The sequence below is a fragment of the Megascapheus bottae genome, chromosome 13 (assembly GCF_031878675.1).
Source record: "Megascapheus bottae isolate mThoBot1 chromosome 13, mThoBot2.hap1, whole genome shotgun sequence".
Lineage (NCBI taxonomy): Eukaryota > Metazoa > Chordata > Mammalia > Rodentia > Geomyidae > Megascapheus > Megascapheus bottae.
This window is the reverse complement of record NC_143521.1, coordinates 25,618,819-25,640,759: the sequence shown is the minus strand read 5'-3', so window position 1 is coordinate 25,640,759 and position 21,941 is coordinate 25,618,819. Positions and strand designations below refer to the sequence as shown.

The following is a 21,941-nucleotide window of genomic DNA, read 5'->3' as shown; positions in this document are numbered from 1 at the left end:
TAGTATTTAAGTTGTCTAATAGGTGAAATTATAAAGATTTTATCATAGAAAGATAATTGTTCTTACAGATGACTGTAGAGTGGTTATATAGTAGCTATCATACGATAGCTACTATAAAATATGATACACATCTTCTACCTACCTTGGATTGTAGTATCTAGTGAAAGTGAAAATACATTTCAGGCACTTATATGAGCCCGGCAGCTTTGGAGTTGATTATAATATCATTCTTGATTAACAGATGAGTTACAGAGATGTTAAGTATTTTGCCCAATACCATGTATTAACACAACAAATTTAGGTACAAATTCAGTGCATCTGGTTCTAAATCTTATACTCTTGATTTTGACACTACAAAAGACTGTCTCCCAATCTTTTGGTTAACACTTTCTCACAACTGTAATTAAGCAATCATGAATAAATTTTTTTAACCTGTCCCGGGGCTTAAACTTAGGGCCAGTGCACTGTCCTTGAGCTTTCTCAAGGCTAGCACTCTACCACTTGAGCCACAGCACCACTTCCAGCCTTTTCTGTGTATGTGGTACCTACGAATCAAACCCAGGGTCTCATGCATGCTAGGCACCGCTCTACCACTAGGCCACACTTCTACTTTGACACATGTTTATTAAGTAGACTAAATGAACCTTAAAGCTGAATCATTATATACTATGTTTTCAGAACCATGGTTTTTGTGTCTAACAACAAGCTTGAAATTTATTCAAGTTTTAGTAGAATTATAATTGAAAGATAATATCTTACTTGGGAGAATACAGTTGTTAGAAATATATTCAAAAATTATGATTGTCATTGGTACACATTATGAATTTGGGGGAATGCTAAACTAAAAAAAATGAGAGATGCTTTTGACTCATGGGTGTCAATTAGAAGCTGCCTATTTTATAAAGAACACTCTAGAAATATGTTGTAAAAAGGTTTATGAGTTTATTTATTAGTTTTAAGAGGCCTTTTCATTGTTGGTGGTAGCAGTGTTTTTTCATGAAGTCTTTTGGTCCTACTATCTGCAATGACTTTTGTAAACCGAGATATTTTTGCCCCTTTTCAGTTCCAGCCTGTGTTCTTTGGTGTTGCCTAATTGCTCTGGATAGGACTTCAAGTAATGTGTTAAAGAGAAATGGTAACACTGGCATCTTTACTTCATTGATGATTTTAAGGAAAATGCTTTCCGATTTTCAGTGCTGCATGTAATGTTAGCTGTGGGCTTTCCATATTGGGTCTTTTTTATGGTGATGCAGTTTCCTCCTATTTCTAGTTTGTTGACAGTGGTTATCATGGAAAAGTATTCAATGGAACTGGAGAGTTTTTCTTTTTCATTTTTTTTCTGCATCAAGTAAATCCATGTGACATCAACAATACCTTCTTCTGTTAAGAGAGTTTATTACACGAATTGCTCTTTTTATGTGTTGAACTACCCATGTATATCAGAAAAAATTGTACTTGATCATCATGAGTGGTCATTTTAATGTGCTACTTGGTTTGCTAGTCTTTTTCTGATGAGGAATTTTACATCTGTGTTCATCAGGTTGGTGGTCTGTGTTTGTCTTTCCTTGTGATTTCTTTATTTGGTGTTTAATTTAGGGGAATAATGCGTTTGGAAGTATTCCATCCTCTTCAGTTTTTTGAATGAATTTGAGAATTGGTATATGTTCTTTAAATGTTTGATTGAATTTACAAGAGAAGCCATCTGTTTCTTAGGCTTTCCGTTGTTGTGAAGTTTTGATTATTGATTCAGTCTACATGTTAGCCTATTTGGTTTTTCTGCTTCATCATTTTGTCCTGGAGCATATTATGTAGAACAGTGTTGGAAAACATGATGGTGTTAATCATATTGTTTATTTGTCTATGTTTCTCATTTGCAATTTTTAACTATATGAAGAAACATAACCAAGAACAAAATAGCAATACAGCTTTATTTTCAGTAAGTGTTGCCTGAAGTAAGATTGAAAAGACCAATGTAATATTATTTAGTAACCCTTAAGATCATTATCTACTAATGCTCCATCTGAAAAAAGCCAAATAATTTCACATGCATGTAGGATTTCCAGGGTGATTCTAATGAGTTTCAAGGTTCATTTTATCCTAGCAAAACTGCTTCTTTGCACTTTTGATATTTTCTGTTTGGCTTCAAATGTATTTTAGTTTTTTGTTTTCTCTGTGACACTTTATTTTTTGGATATGTTGTTGATATTACAACTGTAGAGAACTTCCTGGAAAACAGTTATTTATTTGTTATTGTTGTTATTGTGATCAGGAGATATCTTTGTATGTCTACTAGGTTCTGTTTTAAACCCAGAACAAATAATAGAATTAAGTACACTCTGAATATGTCCAGTTTTAAAATTATAACACATTGGTTAATATTTGTGTGTGTGTGTGTGTGTGTGTGTGTGTGTGTGTGTGAAGGATGGAAGGTAACACATTGTGAGTAGAACTACTGCCTTAAAAGTCCAGAAATATGAATTTTTGGCCTAGAATTTGGACTAGCTGGGAAAATATGAAGAAATACAACTTTTGTCAAAGGGCAAATTAGTTTTTGAAAAGTTGGTGTTAATTGGCAGCCAAGGTGTTTCATTATGAGTCAGAATTGTTAACAGTTATTAGTTGGTTACCATGTGAAGGACACATCTCTCATCTCACCCAATCCCTCCACCAGTTGTGGCCAAGATGGGAGTCCTGCTGCAAACATTTAGGCACTGTATAGAAATTGTGTCTGTGTTGGCTGTTTATTCAACTTTACTTCTGGATTGTAGGCATATTTCATAATGAATGGGTTCAGGGACGATTACTTTCAAACTGCAGGGGTTGTATTTTTCTATTTTGCCATTCTCTGTGTTTGAATGAAACTCAAGACCTTACTGGAAGAACTGTTTCTTCTTTGTAACCTACAACATAAAGCAAACCACAGGAAATATATAAATTGTAGCTACAGAGATTATTCTTGTGGATGAAGGAATGAGAAATATGGTGTTCTATCTCTATGTGTGGATGTACCTACTGCTGATTTCCTAAAGAAAAAGAAACCACCTGAGGGCCATTGGTAATGAAATCCAACTGTTTATACCCCTCCCTGTAAACAGTATAAAGAAGGTTTCTTGCCATATAAAACATATTCCAGCTCCTAGGAGTATATCTACTTTGGTGCAGTCCTCATTCTGACACTTGATTGGTAGTTACAAAAAAAAGGCAAGAAAAAGTAAAAACATGTTTTCTCAGTGAATCCTCACCCCCTGGACAACAAATTCTTACACTGCCCTGTCTTCTCTCTGCTATGGTCAGCATCTCGTTTTTATGGTGTTGTGTAGAAAAAAAAATGTTTTCTGTGGGTGATTTGACAAACTGTTTTGGGGGTAAATTACTTGTCTCCAGCCAAATAACTTAATTATGTGGTCATAGTCTTATTGAGGCCATGCTATTGATTTCAAAAAGCAAGAATGGCTGTCTTTGTTGCCCTTCAAAACAGACAAAAAATGCTTTGTATTTTCCTGTGGCCTTGCAAAGATTCAGCTAGGGTTTTACAGCGGGGAATAAAACTTGAAAGCTTCTACTACAGCATGTCTCAGGGGAGGCTGGGACAATAGTGCTTCTCCTTGCTTGCTGGGAAACATGTACATCTGGATTTCTGACAGCTATTTGGGCTCACTAGAGACCTGTGTGATTCTGTTCCTCCTCTTGTAGGCGATGGTGGAGACAGTTAACAACCTCCTTCAGCCACAGGCACTGAATGCTTGGAAAGACTTGACTACAAGCGATCAACTCCGTGCAGCTACCATGTTGCTGGACACAGTGGAGGAGAGTGCTTTTGTGCTGGCAGATAACCTTTTGAAGACTGACATTGTCAGAGAGAACACAGACAATATTCGTAAGTTGCTTTTGTATTACAGAGATGCAGAGAGACCCAGAACAGAAAAGGGAAAGAAAAAGTTGATCTGGTGCCACAAATACAGTGAAGTTTTGTTTCAAAGGAGTTAATGTTATTTTTTTACTCTAATTATGAAGACATCACCTTTAGGGTTAACATGATCAAAAATATCCATGGATGTTTGGGATATACATGACTTCTTTTGGACATCCCAATATTTGATATATTACTCTGAGCTCATTTACAGTGAGATTATTTTATTTTTAGAATTTTCATGTGAGCATGTATTTATGTCATTTTTAAATCACTAAATATGTTGTCCTCCCACTGCAAGGATTACATGTATTTTCAGAGTGTTTGAATTGTAATAAGTCATTTGAATGAGAAAAACAATGTTTGATGATTTTTAAATTTGCTTATAAAAAGTATAAATCTGTTTTTATTGTGGTTTAGAATGGAACTTATAAGGTTACTTAAGGAAATGAGGAAATTTGATAAAGTTCTTTTCAAAATTATTAAATTTAAAACTAAATACTGAGATGATAGTAGAGATGCAAATTATAAAAGGATTTCTATTCAATTCATCAAAAACTTTGAAGATTAACATTATACTTAATGTTGCAATTACAATAAATTCAGCCAAAAACAATATATAAGGATTTGAACTTAAATTTTAGACTGTGAATATATTTTATTATATGATTTTGCAAACTTTTGTTTGCTTAATTCAGTTATTCATTAATTTTATTAATTTTTGTGATGGTGATAGGACATGTATGACGTATTCAGAGAGGGTAGACAACTGAGCCACAACCTGAGTCAGTTGTACTCTATTAAAAACACTTAAATACTAAAGGTATGTTAGTAATTTAATTTAATAGAATAAAACTCCCAATGTTTTAAGTTGAGAAAAGTTTCAGTAACTTGAAAAGTTATTCTATAATAGTTATGGCATATCTCTCCATGAACACTGATATCTATTTACTATGAAAAGAATTGGAAGTTGCAAGACTAAGCACAGAAGGAAACTTAGAAGACCTGAAATTTCCAGAAAACATGGGCCATGGAAGCACCATCCAGCTTTCAGCAAATACACTAAAACAAAATGGACGGAATGGTAAGCTAGAGTATATTTTTAATGCTTAATGACATAAATCTTGCTTGGAGTCCCATGATTCACACATTATGAGCTCTATGTCTTGTACTCTGTCTAGCCTGCTGTCTTTCTTTCTTTGTATTCATATCTACTTTACCATGACTATTGTAATGATATTTATTCTACAGTGTCTTCTATCGAACAGACTGGAAAACTGTTCTATGGCTTTTCAGTTGTCAGAAACTTTAATTTTAACTAAATTAAGGAAATGGCAACACCAAAACCCAATTGACCTGATCTTCTTTTTCCCCATAGACCTTACATAGACCTTACAAACTTATCTCATAAACTTTTTAATGTAAATTTTACTTGAAATTTATAAACACTGAAAAGTTGAATATTGTTTTTTTTCTTTCTTCTTTTTTTCAATATATCAGATAACCAGGTGAAATCTTGTAACAATATGAGATAATCAAGGGACAGCAAAAGAGATGAGAGATAACATAGTACATTAAGGACAACAATCACTCATTATATGGCTTTTGTTTCTATATCCTGGAGATCCTTTCATTTAGCTTCATTCCATATGGCCTTAAATATCTAGATTTTGTCCTATTGTAAATCTCTGCTAGGAGAGCCCAAGGTTTATACTGATTATGACAAATGAGGGAAACCATTGAGCCTATGTTCCTCTGAGTCTGGCTTACTTCACTTAATATGATTTTTTTTCTAAGGCTTTTCATTTCCATACAAATGGGAAAATGTAGTTCTTTCTGACAGCAGCATAGAATTGTATATAAATACCACATCTTGTTGATCCACTCATCAACTGAGGGTCATCTGGGTTGGTTCCATATCTTTGCTATGGTAAATAATGCTGCAAGGAACATCATTGTGCTAGTGGATTTAGTGTGTCCTTTTTTCTGGGCAATTGGGTAAATGCCAAGTAGTGGAATTGCTGGGTCATAAAGGAGTTCTATGTTAATCTTTTGAGGAACTGCCATACTGCTTTCCATAGTGGTTGAACAAGTTTGCACTCCCACCAACAGTGTAGTAGTGATCCCTCCTGGCCACATCCCCTCCAGCATCTGTTGTTATTAGATTTCTTGATTCTGGCCATTCTAACTGGAGTAAGGTGGAATCTTAGAGTTGTTTTGATTTGCATTTTTTATGGCCAGAACCTCTGTCCAGCTTTATTTTTTTAATTGTATTTTATTTTCAGAGTGATATATAGAGAGGTTACATACAGTTACATTTATCAGGTAGTAGATATATTTCTTCTTGTTGTTCTTCTTCCTTCCTTCCTCTTCTTCTTCTTCCCCTTCTTCTTCTTCTTCTTCTTCTTCTTCTTCTTCTTCTTCTTCTTCTTCTTCTTCTTCTTCTTCTTCTTCTTCTTCTTCCTCCTCCTCTTCTTCTCCTTCTCCTTCTCCTTCTTCTTCTTCTTCTTTCTTGCTCTTCTTCTTTTATCGATCCTGGGACTTGAACTCTGGGCCTGGGTGTTGTCCCTGAGCTCTTTAGTTCAAGGCTATGGACTTAACCTTTGAATTACAGCATCAATTCCTGTTTTGGGGGATTAATTGGAGATATGTGTCTCATGAATTTTTAGTGTCCGGGCTGGGTTTGAACTGCAATCCTCAGTTTTCAGCCTCTTGAGTAGCTAGGATTACATATGTGAGCCACAGGGCCTGGCAGTACATTACTTCTTGAGCATTGATACCCCTTCCCATGTTTTCCTTTCAATTTCCTCCTTTCCTCCCTCCAACCCCTCCCTGTCATGTTGTTTTCCCTCTTGCCTTCACTATTTCAAATAAACAAATAAACATATATATGAAATACCAAATATCAAAGTCAGATAGAGTAACAACATGAAATTAACAATAAGGAAGAGAGAGAGAGAGCGCGCACACAAATAACTTCACATAGTACATTAAGAACAACAATCACAAAGATAAACCTCTTTTTTCCGTATCCTGGAGTTCATTTTGCTTAGCCTCATCCTATGTTGGCTATAGACACATACCCCTTGAGCTATTGTGGTCTTCTGCTAGGAGAATGCTAGATTTCTATTAATAATTGCAAATGAATGAAACTGGAGCCTTTGCTTTTTTGGGTCTGTCTTACTTCACCTAATATGATTTTTTTGCCAGTCTTCACATTTCCTTATGAATGGGGCAATGTCATTTTTGGAAGACTGTCAGTGCTCTACAAAACATGAGGAAAAGTTAAATGCAAGGAGATACTTCTAAATGAATAGGCAAGATAGATGAAGTTAGTGTTAGATTTAATTCAATAAAATAACATTAAAATTTAATAACTAATATCATAGAGAAATTTTATCCCAAGCTTCACAGTGTTAAAAATTTGAAACTAAACTGCAAGATTGGCCTAGCAGTAGAGTGTTTGCCTAGTATGCAGGAAGACCTGAGTTTGATTCCTTGGTACCACATACATAGAAAAAGCCAGAAATGGTGCTGCAGCTCAAGTGGTAGAGCTCTAGTCTTGAAAAATCCCAAGGGCAATGCTCAGACCCTGGGTTCAAGCCTCAGGTCTGGCAAAAAATAATTGAAACTATAACCTTTTCTCAAGAAATTTGCATCCCTTAGATGGTAATGAGGTGACCGAAGGCTGATGTCAACTCAGATCAAAGCTGATGTTTCTTATCATTGGATGAATACTTTTAACAAAGATCATCCAGCTAAATATTATCAACAAAAATAAATTATATTTGGTGTCATCAGAATAATATGTTTTGTAAGTATTAGCAGTGTTGTAGGACTGTACTTAGAAGTCATTATTAGTTTCCTAATCAGACTAAAGAAATATTTGAGGCAGCAGTAATCATATATAGCAAAATTAGATTGCCATGTTAGCTCACTAACTGGTTTCTCTGCTTCTGGGCCTGTCCTTGGAAAGTATTGCTGATATGAAAATGTCCTTCCTAAAGCAGACGACTGACTATACCATCAGTCATAACCAGTAACTCAGAAAAATATCACATGACTCAAATATGCTCACTTTGGTCCACTTTTTGCCTCTTCTGCTGCACCTCACATTTGTCCTCCACAATTTCTCTGTGATTCCATCCAATTAGTTTAATTCTGCTCCTTAAGAACACCATGCATCTTCTGACATCAGGAATTTAGCACTTTCTTTTCTTTCTTCTTTACATGCAACATTAGTTTCCTTGAATGTTAGCCTCAAACATTGACTTCTTGAAATATATCCTACTCTTTGTAAGGAAGGACTGTCTCTTTTTCAGTTACTCAGTTACTTTTGTTCCTATTAGATATGTGTATGCAATGCTTCTTCAGAGTATTCATTTGCAGTTCTCAGAAAGTATATTATGACATTTGGAAAATCTGCCTGTTTATTGCCTGAATTTCACCGGACAGTATTTTCCATGAAAGCAGAGACTTGGTTTGATCTTTGACAATATAACCCTAGCATTTTATCCACAGTCACATAGTCACAAATGTTATATTAAGTACATGTGTGAATGTACAGGTACAAAGCTAATGATCTTTTTAAGTCAGATTAATTAATTTCATAATGAAAAGGTGAAAAATCATAAGTAACTAAATGCATTGAGAAATGAAGGTGAGATGGCAACATGACACCAAACCATGAATGGAAAATGCTGTGAATTAATAGCTGGTTATGAACCAAGTAGAAGGAAAGCCAATAATATCAATAAGAAAAAATATATGGACATCATTACGTTTACCCTTCCAAAAATTAGCATTTCATACTATATGCAAAGGGAAAGAAATAAAATGAATCTTCTGATGTAACAGATTAACCAGTTAGCAAGTTTCTGCTACTTCCTTAGAGCTATTTCAATGGGTAGAGATTACTTAAAAAAGCATTCTTCATGACTCCATTTTTTTTTGTTTGCTGAATTTTGGAGAACTTGTATAACCAGTGAGTATCAGGCACACACACATGTGTGCCTATACATATATTTTTACTCATTTAGAATAATAATAATATATATGCATATATATATTCCTCAGGTAAAATAGTCACTGTGTGTTTAATTTTACAAGAATTTCCAAGAGCAAAAAATATATGAAAAAAATAAAGTTCAGATCTTAAAAAAATAAAAAAGAAAGAATTTCCAAGTGCATTTCCAAATATTTGGAATAAGTTCTAATTGCTTAGTATTTTTATTGATCTGTCTTTAATTTCAAGTGAAATGTTATTTCAATGTTTTCCATGTTAGTTTCTTTCATTACTAGTGAACTGATTATTTTTCATGCATTTACCTACTTCCTAAAGTATGTATTTGTTCCCTTGCAATTCTTCAATGTTACTTACATTTCTAATTTTTTAAATTAGTATAAGTGCTTTATACTTTCATTAAGTCCTAGCTAAAAAAATTTCTACTTTGTAGTTTCCTTTTTTTAAATATATTTTTGTTTCTGGTGATGGTGGTTGGATTCTGTTTTTTGGAGTCAGATTTTACTATGTAACCCAAACTGACTAGGAATTCTCAGTAGTTCTGCCTCAGTTTCTCTGGTGCTAGGATTACATTTATGCGTACTCATATATAATTTTTGTTTGTTTGTATTGTTTTATTTACTCATTTATTTCTGGGAATCAAGTCCTGGCCCTTGTGCATGCTAGGAATTTCCTTAACACTGAGCTACACCCCTACCTTAATTTTGACTTTTCAATTTTTACAAGACCCATTTATTTTTTTTTCTTATAATTCTATAGTTCACAAATCTGAGACTGTGTCAAAATATTTTTTTTGTCGGTCATGGGACTTGAACTCTGGGCCTGGCTGCTGTCTTGAGCTCTCTTCAGCTCAAGGCTACCGCCCTACCGCTTAAGCCACAGCACCACTTCCTTGATTTTTCATTTTTTATAGTGTGAAGTTTACCACTTTATGGTTCTGGATTTGATGTTTTGGGCTATGACTCATCCTTTAATCTGTTTGGAGTATAGACTGAAATAAGAAGAGAGATTTAGGTTTAAAAAATAGTTATATGTACCTATTTCAGCAAATTTGACTGTCCTTTACTGGCCAGTTACTTGGCAATTTGGTTTCTTGCAAAGAAATGTTCATCTTGTGTGTGACTGATTATGTATTAGATAGCTTTGATCGCCATTTAACTGGAACTACCAATTTAATAATAAGCAGGCTGAACAAAAGAACCAGCACATTTTCTCAACTTAGGATCTACATTTTCATTCATTTTAGGAGAGATCAGAGTAGCCTTTGTCTTATATAACAACTTGGGTCCTTATCTGTCCACGGAGAATGCCAGTATGAAGCTGGGAATGGAGGCTATGTCCACAAATCATTCTGTCATCGTCAATTCCCCTGTTATTACAGCAGCAATAAACAAAGAATTCAGTAATAAGGTTTATTTGGCTGATCCTGTGGTGTTCACGGTTAAACATATCAAGGTAAGAAAATGTCATGTAAAGTTTACTTTTCCACATTATCCATATTCATTATAACATGAATATTACATATATAACTCTCATGCTGACATATAGCAAGTCATTATCTATAAATTCTAGTGCAATTTTCTAGTGCAGTTTTCTTATATACAAGTTGAGTTGTTTTGTGTGAAAAATAGATAAGAAATACATATCTGTGTGAGAATATGAAGTTTATCTTCTCTAAATAGTTATGTTTTACTACTGTATCACAAATGTAATATTGGATACCTTATATATATATATATATATATACAGCACAACTTATTATTTTAAAAAAATAACTGGTGCTAGTAGATCACTCCTGTAATCCCAACTACTAAGGAGTTAGAAATTCTGAGGGTAAAGATTTGAAGCAAGCTTAAGCACCAGTCTTTGAAATCACCCCCTTTTTTTAACCAGCAGTAAGTTGGAAGTGGAGGAATGGCTCAACTGATATGTACAGTACTTGTCTTGAGTGAAAAATCCAAAGGAGAGTTTAGGTTCCAGTACTGCCAAAAGAGTTGGCAATATAATACATAGAACTTAAGGTTTCAAGTCATCATGACTGCTTGAAGTGATATTTTTACATATATACAAAGATTATCATAGCAAATTAAACAAAATCACCTTTTCAAACATTGGTCTTTCTAACAATGAATTTATTTATGTTAAAATATAAATTAGCTGATGTGATTCTGAAACCCTTCTTCAGTATTAATAATTTTAAACCTCAGTAGACTCACTTCTAAACAGATAGAACAAACAACATATCTTCGATTTTGCATAGAATTGAAGAGGTTTCCTTAATATGGAAAGATTCATAGATACCTCCGCAAGAGTTGGAACATGTGTAAATAGGATGCTTTCCTAAATTGCCTGATCATAAAATAGTTATTGCCTTTATTGATTTTTTTTTATCACTGTAGCAGTCAGAAGAAAATTTCAACCCTAACTGTTCATTTTGGAGCTATTCCAAGCGCACAATGACAGGTTATTGGTCAACACAAGGCTGTCGGCTCTTGACAACAAATAAGACACATACTACATGCTCCTGTAATCACCTAACCAATTTTGCAGTACTTATGGCACATGTGGAAGTTAAGGTAAGATATATGCTATGCAATAAAAACATCTTAGCATGTAATCAGATCTCTAAATTGAAATAACCCTAACTCTGTAAGTCAGTCTCACCTTAATATTTTTACACTAGAGACTTTTTGGCATTCTAAGCCATCTCCCATTGGATGATTCAAAGAATGGGTTGTTTCTGTGACTATTGTGAATATAGTTCATAAAGTTGAAGTTTGCTTTGATCTCTTCTAGCCTCTCTGATTTCATTATGCACTGGTAAATGCCAGATTGTAAATTCATGAATAGTGTTGATAAGATTTCAGGTACAAAAGCCTATTTGATTAGGCTAAGAAGCTGAGATTGAGTCAAATGAAGATGAAAGATATGTGGATATGATTCAGTGCTGTCAAACTGACTGTTGGAAACATAAAAATAAATACAGTATAGAAAGTATGGTAATGTCAGAGGGTGGGAAACTAACACATTAGAATGAGCTCCTCCAACTGAGAAAAACTATCTTAAGAAAACCCCCCACCAGGTGGTGGTGTTTCTTTCTGGTGTGATGTGCTTTTATAATGAGGAAGGTTGGAACACGGAGGGTGCAGGTTTACAATGGAAGAAAAGATTGACTGGATTTTAGGATACTAATTCACTTACAACTATAAAGGATAGAGACATATCTTAATCATGTTTTAGAAGCCCTAGGTACAGAAGTGTGAGAGATTTGTGAAATTTTTCTAAGCAAGGTACTGGAAGAATAATCATGCAGTAATAAATCAGAAACCAGAGCTGACCGGATTCACATGTTACATCAAAATCTTAATTATATTTGGAGAAAAGCTAAATTACATAAATTATGTGACATGAAATAGACTATTCATAAGTTTTCAGACATATATCTGAAAAAAAATGGTCAAAAAGAATATAAAATTACCTTTAGAAATCTTAAACTATAGCTTTATTTTAAACATTTTTATAAATTAAATATAATTTAACTTGCACATTACTTAAATTACTTCTAAATCATTATTCAAAATTTATACAAGACTGCTTGTCTTTACAACTGTTTATATTTTTCTTTCAGGTTAAAATATAATAATGTCAACATTATCATAGTGTTTTTCATTAAAATACCTATCCTATAATCATTTGACTTACTTTGTGTGCTAGAAAGAAAATGAGTACTTGAACACTAGCTTGGCATTGTCACTTCTTGGACTTTGTCCCTAACTGAAAACTTTCATTAAATCAATAATGTTATTTTGCTGTTCAACTTTAATAATTGATAAATAATATGTTGAGGTCAATATTCTTTGTAAGTAGAATAAAATATGAAATCACATGTATTTACAACATACTCCAGTTCAGCTCATCCTCTTTAATATGTGAACATATGCTTATTTAAAAAAACATAACAGTTTTTCTTAGATGAGAAAGAAACAAGGGTATCCTACAATGAGATGGTGAATGGCTGAAATTTACACTGTAATATGGGAAAATGTTACACATAAAGTCAAGACAATTTCTTAGGTTAAAAGTAACACTTTATAAAATGGTGATACTTTATAGTGTTAGAAGTTGAAGGAATTTTCCCAAGAAAGTTGTGAAGGACATTTCATTTCTTAACAATGTAACTAAAAATGTGAAGATGTTCTATTTTCTGGTATGAAGAGCATGGTATAGACTTTCGAACAACTTCATTAACCATACAAGGTTTGTAATAATGAGAGATGAGGGAAAGAATTCTGTAATTCTAAGTCGATGAATGGCTTCCTAAATAAATTTATATGATATTTAAGATCCAGGGACTCAGCAAGAATTCAGAATGGATGCTCACATATTATGTCTGCCATAGATCTAAATAATTAAAATTAATAAAACTGTCAAAAATGACGTATACCCTAATGTAAGAAAATAGGACTTTATAATGACTAATGGGACATAAGAGTCAAATTTAAAATTGTCAGAATCCACAGAGTTTAGCACCTGATATGTGATATTGGCTTGCTTTGCATTGTGGAAACTATTAGGCTGACTATATTTCCACAGAAAAAATCTGAGCTCTAAACTATAATTGTCATAGTTGGCATGAATATATACATATGACATAAAATATGAAAAGATCACAGAGCTCAATAAATAAATTAGCAATAGAAATTGTATACTTAGGAATTCTTATCTTCCTGATTTCAGTAAAAACAAAAAAGTATTAACATTTAATACAGTTTACAAAAATGAAAGCTTGGTAAAGCTTTATCTACCTTATGAGACATGCAATTTCATTCAAAATTTTCTTTGATTGCAATTTACAAAGAGATGGTACAGGTTTCCCGGACAGCACACAGCTAGTATCATAAAAGTTAAATAACTTAGTCATTCTAGCATAGTTCAAACTATGATCTTCAAAAAGCTACAAACATTGTTTTGACAAAGCATCACAAATTGATCTAGTTTAGCAAGACTGGCTCCATTGATAAATGACAGATTTAAATCTGGAATCTGTTATCCAAGCTTTAGCATCCTATATTTCAGCTATCCTATGGAGTAAACTCAAAAAATGAATCGAATTTGGGACAACAAAAATAACGTATTTTCTTTTCTCAAATTCATTTCTTAACGGCCTTTCTCTAATCTACTATATGAGAATCAAAACTGTGATCAGTATTGTATGCCAACAAGAGATGAATAAATGGAAATCAGTCACCCACTCTGTGTCTTAGGTTTCTTACATAACAATCTCTTGTGATTCCCTGTGTCAATGTCTGATTTTGATCCTACAACATGAATTTGGCATTTCAGTGACAGAAGAACATAAATTAAAGAGCCTAATCATCAGTTGAAATATAGAAAGAAATACATTAACAAAACACATGAGACTACTGCCTAAAATATAACACTAATTTATTCATACACAATGAGAAATATAGCAGCCAGTTGGAACAAATATATTTATATCTGGTAGTTGTTGCTTTCTAACTTTATAGAAAAATGCGTAAATGAAACAAAATTATATTGGAAAATTTTACTTGACAAATTAGGGAAGAATCAGAAGAATTAGATGAATAATCTTGGTAGCTATTGACATGGTAGTCCTTTGCAGCCATATTTATTCCAAAGTGCTTCCTACCTGAATTACATCTATCTATGTATCTATCTATCTATCTATCTATCTATATCTATCTATCTATCTATCTATCCATTTATGTATCTATCATGTGTCTGTCTATCTTTCTGTTTTTCTATCATCTACTACCTATCATTTATCTGCCATCTATCAATATATCATTTGTATATTTGTCAGTCTTTTACCTATTATCTTTCAATAAGCTATTATCAATTATCATCCATTTTAATATATTTATTCTTCAGTCAACATTTTCTTCATTCTTTTGTCCCATCTCTTGAGTACCTAATTTAAGATAATCATCATAATCACATGGCCTAATACATAGGAGATCTCTGCAAATGTTACTTTATTATTTCTATTTGTCACATATACTATTAGATTTCAGCACTTCTTTTTTTTTTTTTTTTTCTGCCAGGCCTGGGCTTGAGCTCAGGGCCTGAGCACTGTCCTTGGACTTTCTCAAGGTTAGAGCTCTACCACTTGAGCCTCAGCACCACTTCTGGCTTTTTTCTATGTATGTGGCACCAAGGAATCGAACCCGGGTCTTCATGCATGCTAGGCAAGCACTTTAACCACTAGGCTAAACTCCCGGCCCTAGATTTCAGCACTTCAGATAGAAACCACTTGCCCACAAAACCTCATTTTCTTCTTTGAAAAATGATCATGGGAAGTTTAAATTAAAATTCAAAGACTCCTTATCACAGTAGAAATAATTTTAAGCCCTGGCTCACTTTAGCAGCTTTTGCATTCTTCTCTGACCAATTATTCCATTTGCTTACATGGTTCAAGCTTAATTGTGTTCCAGTTAGACCGAGGTACATTTTTCTCCCAGCCTGGCACAAAGCAAGCTTCATCATTTACTTCAAGCTTTTGTACATTGTCGCTGTTTCCATTCTGTTTTAAATTCCAGACAACACATCTTTTTTTTTTCACAAAATACACAAAGAACAAGGATATCCAGGCCATGCACCACAAGATATTGATAACATTTTAAGTAAGAAGTGTGTTAAGACTGATTGTTAAATGGGAGCCTTCAAGAAAAATAGAAAAAAAGAAAAATAAGCTCAACTTTCATTGGGTATGAATTGGAATAAAATGTATTGCACTTGCAAGGCTTGTATCCCACTGTTCTGAATAATGACCCATGTTCTTTTTGCTTCTGTTTTAAAATAAGGTCTCATTGTTTTGTGCATACTGGCAGAGGCTCCATCCTCTTACTAAAGGCTTCCTGCACAGTTTCTTATTGGTTGAAATGAAGAGTCTTGAGACTTTTTTGTCCATGTTGTTTTCAAACTATAATCCACTCAATTTTTACTTTATAATCAGCTAGGATTATGGGCATGAAATACTGCTTCTAGCTACAATTAAGATTTTTGTAAAAGAAGACTTGGCTGTTGATGTAACAGAAGCCAATCAAAGCTTCATTTTGATTGTGAAATATTGTAACCCATGAACAATGTAAGTAAATGGCAATTTGAAAAGAGTTGAAGTTTTTAGCAAAAAGTCAAGCATGAAACCATTTAATAACCTCCTCTGATTTAATGTTTTCTTTCATTTGTATATTTCCTAGATTAACAATACTCCCTGCTTCTTGGTTTTTATATGGAAATTGTTGTTTTTATACTTTTACAAATGTTGAAGTTTTCAGACATCTCTACAACTGTTCAAATGTAAACATTTGGACTTATTCAAGCTAAACTGCATGTGTCTGTGGAATTATCACAGAAAAGCATTTTGGATTATTACATAGGCTGATAAAAACAATTTAAAGAAAGAATAATAAGGAAGAATGGAAGGGAAAAAAAAGAAAAAGTGCTTTGAGACTGTACTTGGCACATACAGCTTATTAAATTTACCTTTATTTTCATGAGTTTTCAAAGCAATTTGTCCCTTGCTTTTATTACTTATAGGCTTCTTTCTTAAAATGTATTTTTTACCTCTAGATGGAGTTAGACTCATAATACAGATTGTCTTTTTTCTTGTTTACAAGGAAACAGAAGTCTTGATGGGGTAGATAAGAGTCCATTAAGATGAAAATCATAATGGATGGCATAGGATCTTTTAAACTATTTAACAGTTGCCCCTTCTTGTTTTCAAATGGTTAAAACAGATAATGCTGATACTGTGCGGATTTTGCTATTGTGATTTGATTAGAGACCACAGAAGTAACTGCTATGTGTAGTTTTGCCTAAATACTCAATTATGCTCACATGCAGTCTGTCTCATGCTCTTGTAACTTTCCGGGATTGCTACCATAGAGCCCAAGGTGGCATCACAGCTGTTTAACTACTAATTCTCTGACTTTGAGTGTCTAAGGAAACATTTGATTGTTATCTCCTCTAAACATTGAAATTCCCATTTCAGAAGTGTAGGTGATTCAAAACAGAGATAATATTTAAAACCCTGCCCATTACATTGTCAAGAAATAAAAGTCAACCTGTCTATAGAACAGTGATTGCTAAAAGTTGAGGGGATAAACTGAATGTAATCAGTTTCACAGTAATGTCATGAATTCTTCCAGTGTGATTTTATAGCGCCACACTCAAATGCTTTAGAAAGTGATTTGCTAGTGGCCAGCAGTTTGGACTAGTGGTGGAATGCTTGCCTAGCATGCACAAAAGACCCGGCTTCGATTCCTCAATACCACACATGTAGAAAAAAGCCAGAAGTGGTGCTGTGGCTCAAGTGGTAGAGTTCTATCTGTGAGAAAGTCCAAGGTCAGTGTTGGTAATAATGTGCCTAGTCTTTCTGATTCTTCAAACTGATTTAAAAGATTTTACTTTCCATAGTTTGATTATTGCCTTTATTTTTATTCTCTTTTTTATTGTCAGGGTGACATATAGAGGGGTTAAACTTACATTCATCAGGTAGTGGGTACATTACTTTTTGAACATTGATACCCCTTGTGATGTTTTTTCCCACTTTCTCTCCCTCCACCTCTCCCAATCATCTTGTTTTCCCAGTCATCTTGTTTTCCCTCTTCCCTTCCCTGTTCAAACAAGTGAATTTATATATAATATACCAGGTACCAAAGTCAGATACAGTAACAACATGAGATAAACCATATGGGGAACAAAAGAAAATAGAAATAACTTCACATAGAAGATTAAGAACAACAATCACAAAGATAAACCTCTTGTTTCCATATCTTAGAGTTCATTTCACTTAGCCTCATCCTATATGGTGACACTTTGCTAGGAGAATCTTAGATGTAAATTAATTATTACAAATGAGGGAAATCATGGAGCTGTTTCTTTGGGTCTGGCTTATTTTACTTAATGTAATGATTGTCTTTAAAACAGACAAGCAACAACACTCACCTCAATATCCCCTTACCTCAAACCCAAGTACTTTTAACTTTTTAAAAAGCCTTGAGTTCAAGGCTTGAGCACTGTTATTAGGCTTTTTCAAGGCTAGTTCTCTACCACCTGAGCCACAGCACCATTTCTGGCCTTTTCTGTGTATGTGCTATGGAGGAATTGAACCCAAGGATTCATGCGTTCTAGGCAAGCACTTTTACCACTAGGTCATGCCCCTGTCCCCAATTACATTTTAGTCCATATGTAAACACTGCTTTTAAACACTGCTTTTTTCAAAATCATTTCAGAAATGAAGACATTGCAATTTTAGTGCAGTACATTCTTAATATAGCCATAACTAATTTTCTGTACTTTGTATCTTAGTATCTGTAGTATCGTACAATAAAAGTAGACATAGGGATCCAAAGTCATAACAAATATATAATAATCCAGGGTATTTATTTAAAAGGAAAACCAAGTGAGTATCAATGATTTTATTGGGCTTGAACCCTAGGTGTAAGTGCTGTGCTTGAACTCTTCAGCTCACCTTACCCCTTAAGCCACAGCGCCACTTCTTGAATTTACTTTTAAATAAATATATTACATTATTACATAAAACCAAGATAAACATTTTGATTTTTTTGTTCAAAATGGGGAATGAACTCTTGACTCTGTTACTTTTAAGTAGACTACAACTTGAGTTAAGCTGCTCGACCCTTTTTCCATTGGTTATTTTTGAGCAGAAGCCTAGCTTTACACCTAGCTCCTGCCAGGATACAATCTTCCTACTTTTATGTTTCCCTTTGTTTTAAGGATGAAAACGTCTATCGCTGTGCCCAGAATCATGTTTTTCTCAGAGCTGGAGTAACAGGTGTTTGTCACTTTGCCAGCCATTTGCTGAGAATGGATCCTTGGGAACTTTTGTACTATAGCTGGCCTTGTGGTTCATTGCTTCCCAAGTAGTTAAGATTATAGTATTGAGCCTCCACAACAGGTTCCATGGAAAGAAAATGATATGAAAAAATGCTTGATTATATTATTTTGATTATTAGCTTCATCAAAAAACATTTAACACTATTTTTAGAATTGATAATAGATCAAGAAAATGTAGTATATCTACACAATGGAATTCTATTCTTCTATTCGCAAAAAATGGCATTGTATCATTCTTAGGGAAGTGGAAAAACTTGAAAGAAATTACATTAAACAAAGTAGGATAGATTCAATGTAACATTGGTTGTATGATTTCCATCATTTGTGGTAACTAGAATGTATCTACAAACCTACAAGACAGTGGATGGCAAAGAAAAAAAAATAAAATGGGACATGATAAAGTATATAGGCCTCTAGAGAGCCTCACCACTGTGAGACAAAGGAGAATGTTAATAAGCACAGATCACAAAGGCTCAATTACTCTGGGCACTTGATCATATAATATAATAATTTTTGATACTGGATTTCAACTCAGGGCATCTTGATTGCAAGGCAGGTGCTCTACCACTGAGCCACACCTTGGGCCCCGAAGATTATATTTTTTAAATTTGCTATTTCCTAAAGTTACTACATATAGGTTAACTTTTCTTCTGAAACTGCTATAACTAAACAAAATACAAAATGGAATACAGAAGAATTTGTATTCATGTTCCTGTGAACAAATATTCATAGCTACATTTTTATTCAGTCCCTGACATGTAATAAGTACTTAGTGAACATTCTTGTAATGAATCTATCGATATTTTCTGACTATTTTGGTTGAATGCAGTCTTTGTGGTGTGTCATTAAAAATCTATGGGGAAAAATTAGTATTTCTTTTAAGCTTAAACCAATTTAGTTCTGATTTAATTTTTTTCTTTCTCCCTATGATAAATTTATCTTTTCTCATATGCCAGAGGAAATGACTCTGTGAGAAACATGTTAAGATGATAAAAATAAATACATCTGGATAGCTTAAGTTTAGTATTTCTGAGGTTCTCTTTCCTTAGACTTCATTTTCTCTTCCTTTCCTATTGCATGTAAGAGAATCATTTTAAAAATTACTTTTGCTGGGTGCCGGTGGCTGACAACTGTAATCTTAGCTACTAAGGAGGCTGAGATCTGAGGATCACAGTTCAGCCCATACACTGAGTCCTTTATACTCTTATCTCTAATCAACCACCAGAAAACCGGAAGTGGTGCTGTGGTTTAAGTAGTAGAGTGCTAGCCTTAAGCCAAAAAACTCAGGAACAATGCCCAGACCCAAAGTTTAAGTCCCACAATCCACAAAAATTAAAAATAAATAAACAAATAAATAAATAAATAAATACTTTCAAAACAGGTAGGGGAGGGAGCGCTGATGTTGACATAGTGGCAGAGCTAATAGTTTCCAAGCCTTGGGTCCAGCCCTGAACACAACTCTCAAAAGAAGAAACAGAGAAAGGAAAGAAGGAAGAAAGGAAGGAAAGAAGAATCATACTTTCAAGACTCTTAGTGAAATGCAAGTAATACATCATTTTCCTTCTTGTCTTCTTTTTTATAAAAAAATGAGTGGAATCAAAATCAGATCAACTTTGACTTGCAGTTCTGCTTTTATTGTGCAGGCGTGACATTGATTACTTGTGTTCAATTCAACATCAAGCTGAATGTCTTTCCTGAAAAATACACACAGAATGTGCCTCCTTTTCTTAATTTCTTTTCTTAGTCATGTTTGTAGACATGTAGGAAATAGTTTCTACCTCTCCAGATGTGTCTGTCCACTTTGCATCTTCAGACTTGTTTTGGTAAATTATCAGATCTTGTTGGATCCTGTGCTTCATGTCCAAAATATCCACCATTTTAAACACTTTCAAACACATTAAGTATCAACTGAATCTCAGTGTATATTAAAACACAATCAAGGCTAATAGATTTAAAGTAAACAATTTAAAATTTATTATTTAAAACTTATGAAACTGATGTCAGATCCTAAATGTCTTACTATTTTTGTAAATATGAGAAATATATATTTAAAACCACTGCCAATTTATAGAATCATTTCTTAGGAAAAATCTTAAATTATAAACATGAATATTTTAAAAATAAATACATTTTAATGCTGACCCATGTAGAATTTCAAACAATTCAGGAAAATTGATTCATAGATATTCAGATTCTGTGAAACTTGTTTATAGACCAAGCAATTTTTGAGAAGCATCCCATACATTTTTATTTTGTAATAATCATTTTTTCTATTCTCATCTGTTATGTGTTTCACAATTAGAGACATGATACCCTCCCCCGGCACACACTTTCAAAATACAATTTTACAGAAAGCAAATGTTTCAACATCTTTGTATGGCCAGCTCCTGGATCACCAGGAGACACGTGTCTGGGGAGACTATCTCCTTCCATTTCTAGAATATCAAAAATCTCATTGCTTCTGCACATTTTGAGAAAATTGAACAAAACCTAAGTATCAGAGGTACCGAATCACTTTACTTTTTATCTTTATTTTATAAACTTGTGTAGGATATACAAGTGGTAAGAAGTTGTTCTAATTTGAAAGACATTTGTAATTTTCTAACATTTTCCTTTTTTTATGGTCACCCACACAGATAGATGAGTAAAATCTAGTTTATATGTGTACAAGATACTAAGCCCTGCCTGCTTTCAAACGGATTAAATATAGATAATCAAGATGATTTTAACCTATCATTTATGAATGAGCTATTGGCGTTTTGTGTATGGGAGTGCATGTGTGTGTATGTGTGTGTGTGTGTGTGTATGTGTGTGTGCCTATCAATAGGCTTGAACTTAGGGCCTCGGCACTGTCTCTGAGCACAAGGATAATGTTCTAGCACCTGTGCTACAGCTCTATTTCCAGATTTTTCAATGCTTTATGCTCAGGCTTGCTTTGAACAGTGATCCTCAAGTCCCAATATTCTCAATAGGTAAGATTACAGTCATGACCTGCCAGTACCTGGCAGCATTATTTCTTTTAATACAATTCAATTCATCACATCATATATTATTGAGAACATGGTAATTAATAAGTTGGAAAAATATCAGTTCTTGACTATGAAT

At 33.7% G+C, this 21,941-nt stretch overlaps 1 protein-coding gene across 16 annotated transcripts in view; it reads left to right on the top strand.

The window, feature by feature from the left end:
- Adgrl3 (adhesion G protein-coupled receptor L3) overlaps positions 1-21,941 on the top strand; it is a 685,889-nt gene that overhangs the window by 570,927 nt on the left and 93,021 nt on the right. For all 16 annotated transcript variants that reach the window (XM_090343514.1, XM_090343522.1, XM_090343521.1 and 13 more), the window contains 4 exons: positions 3,694-3,877; positions 4,872-4,994; positions 10,180-10,388; positions 11,333-11,509. In XM_090343514.1, coding sequence (XP_090199640.1) covers positions 3,694-3,877; positions 4,872-4,994; positions 10,180-10,388; positions 11,333-11,509 — 693 coding nt within the window. The remainder of the gene's footprint in view (positions 1-3,693; positions 3,878-4,871; positions 4,995-10,179; positions 10,389-11,332; positions 11,510-21,941) is intronic.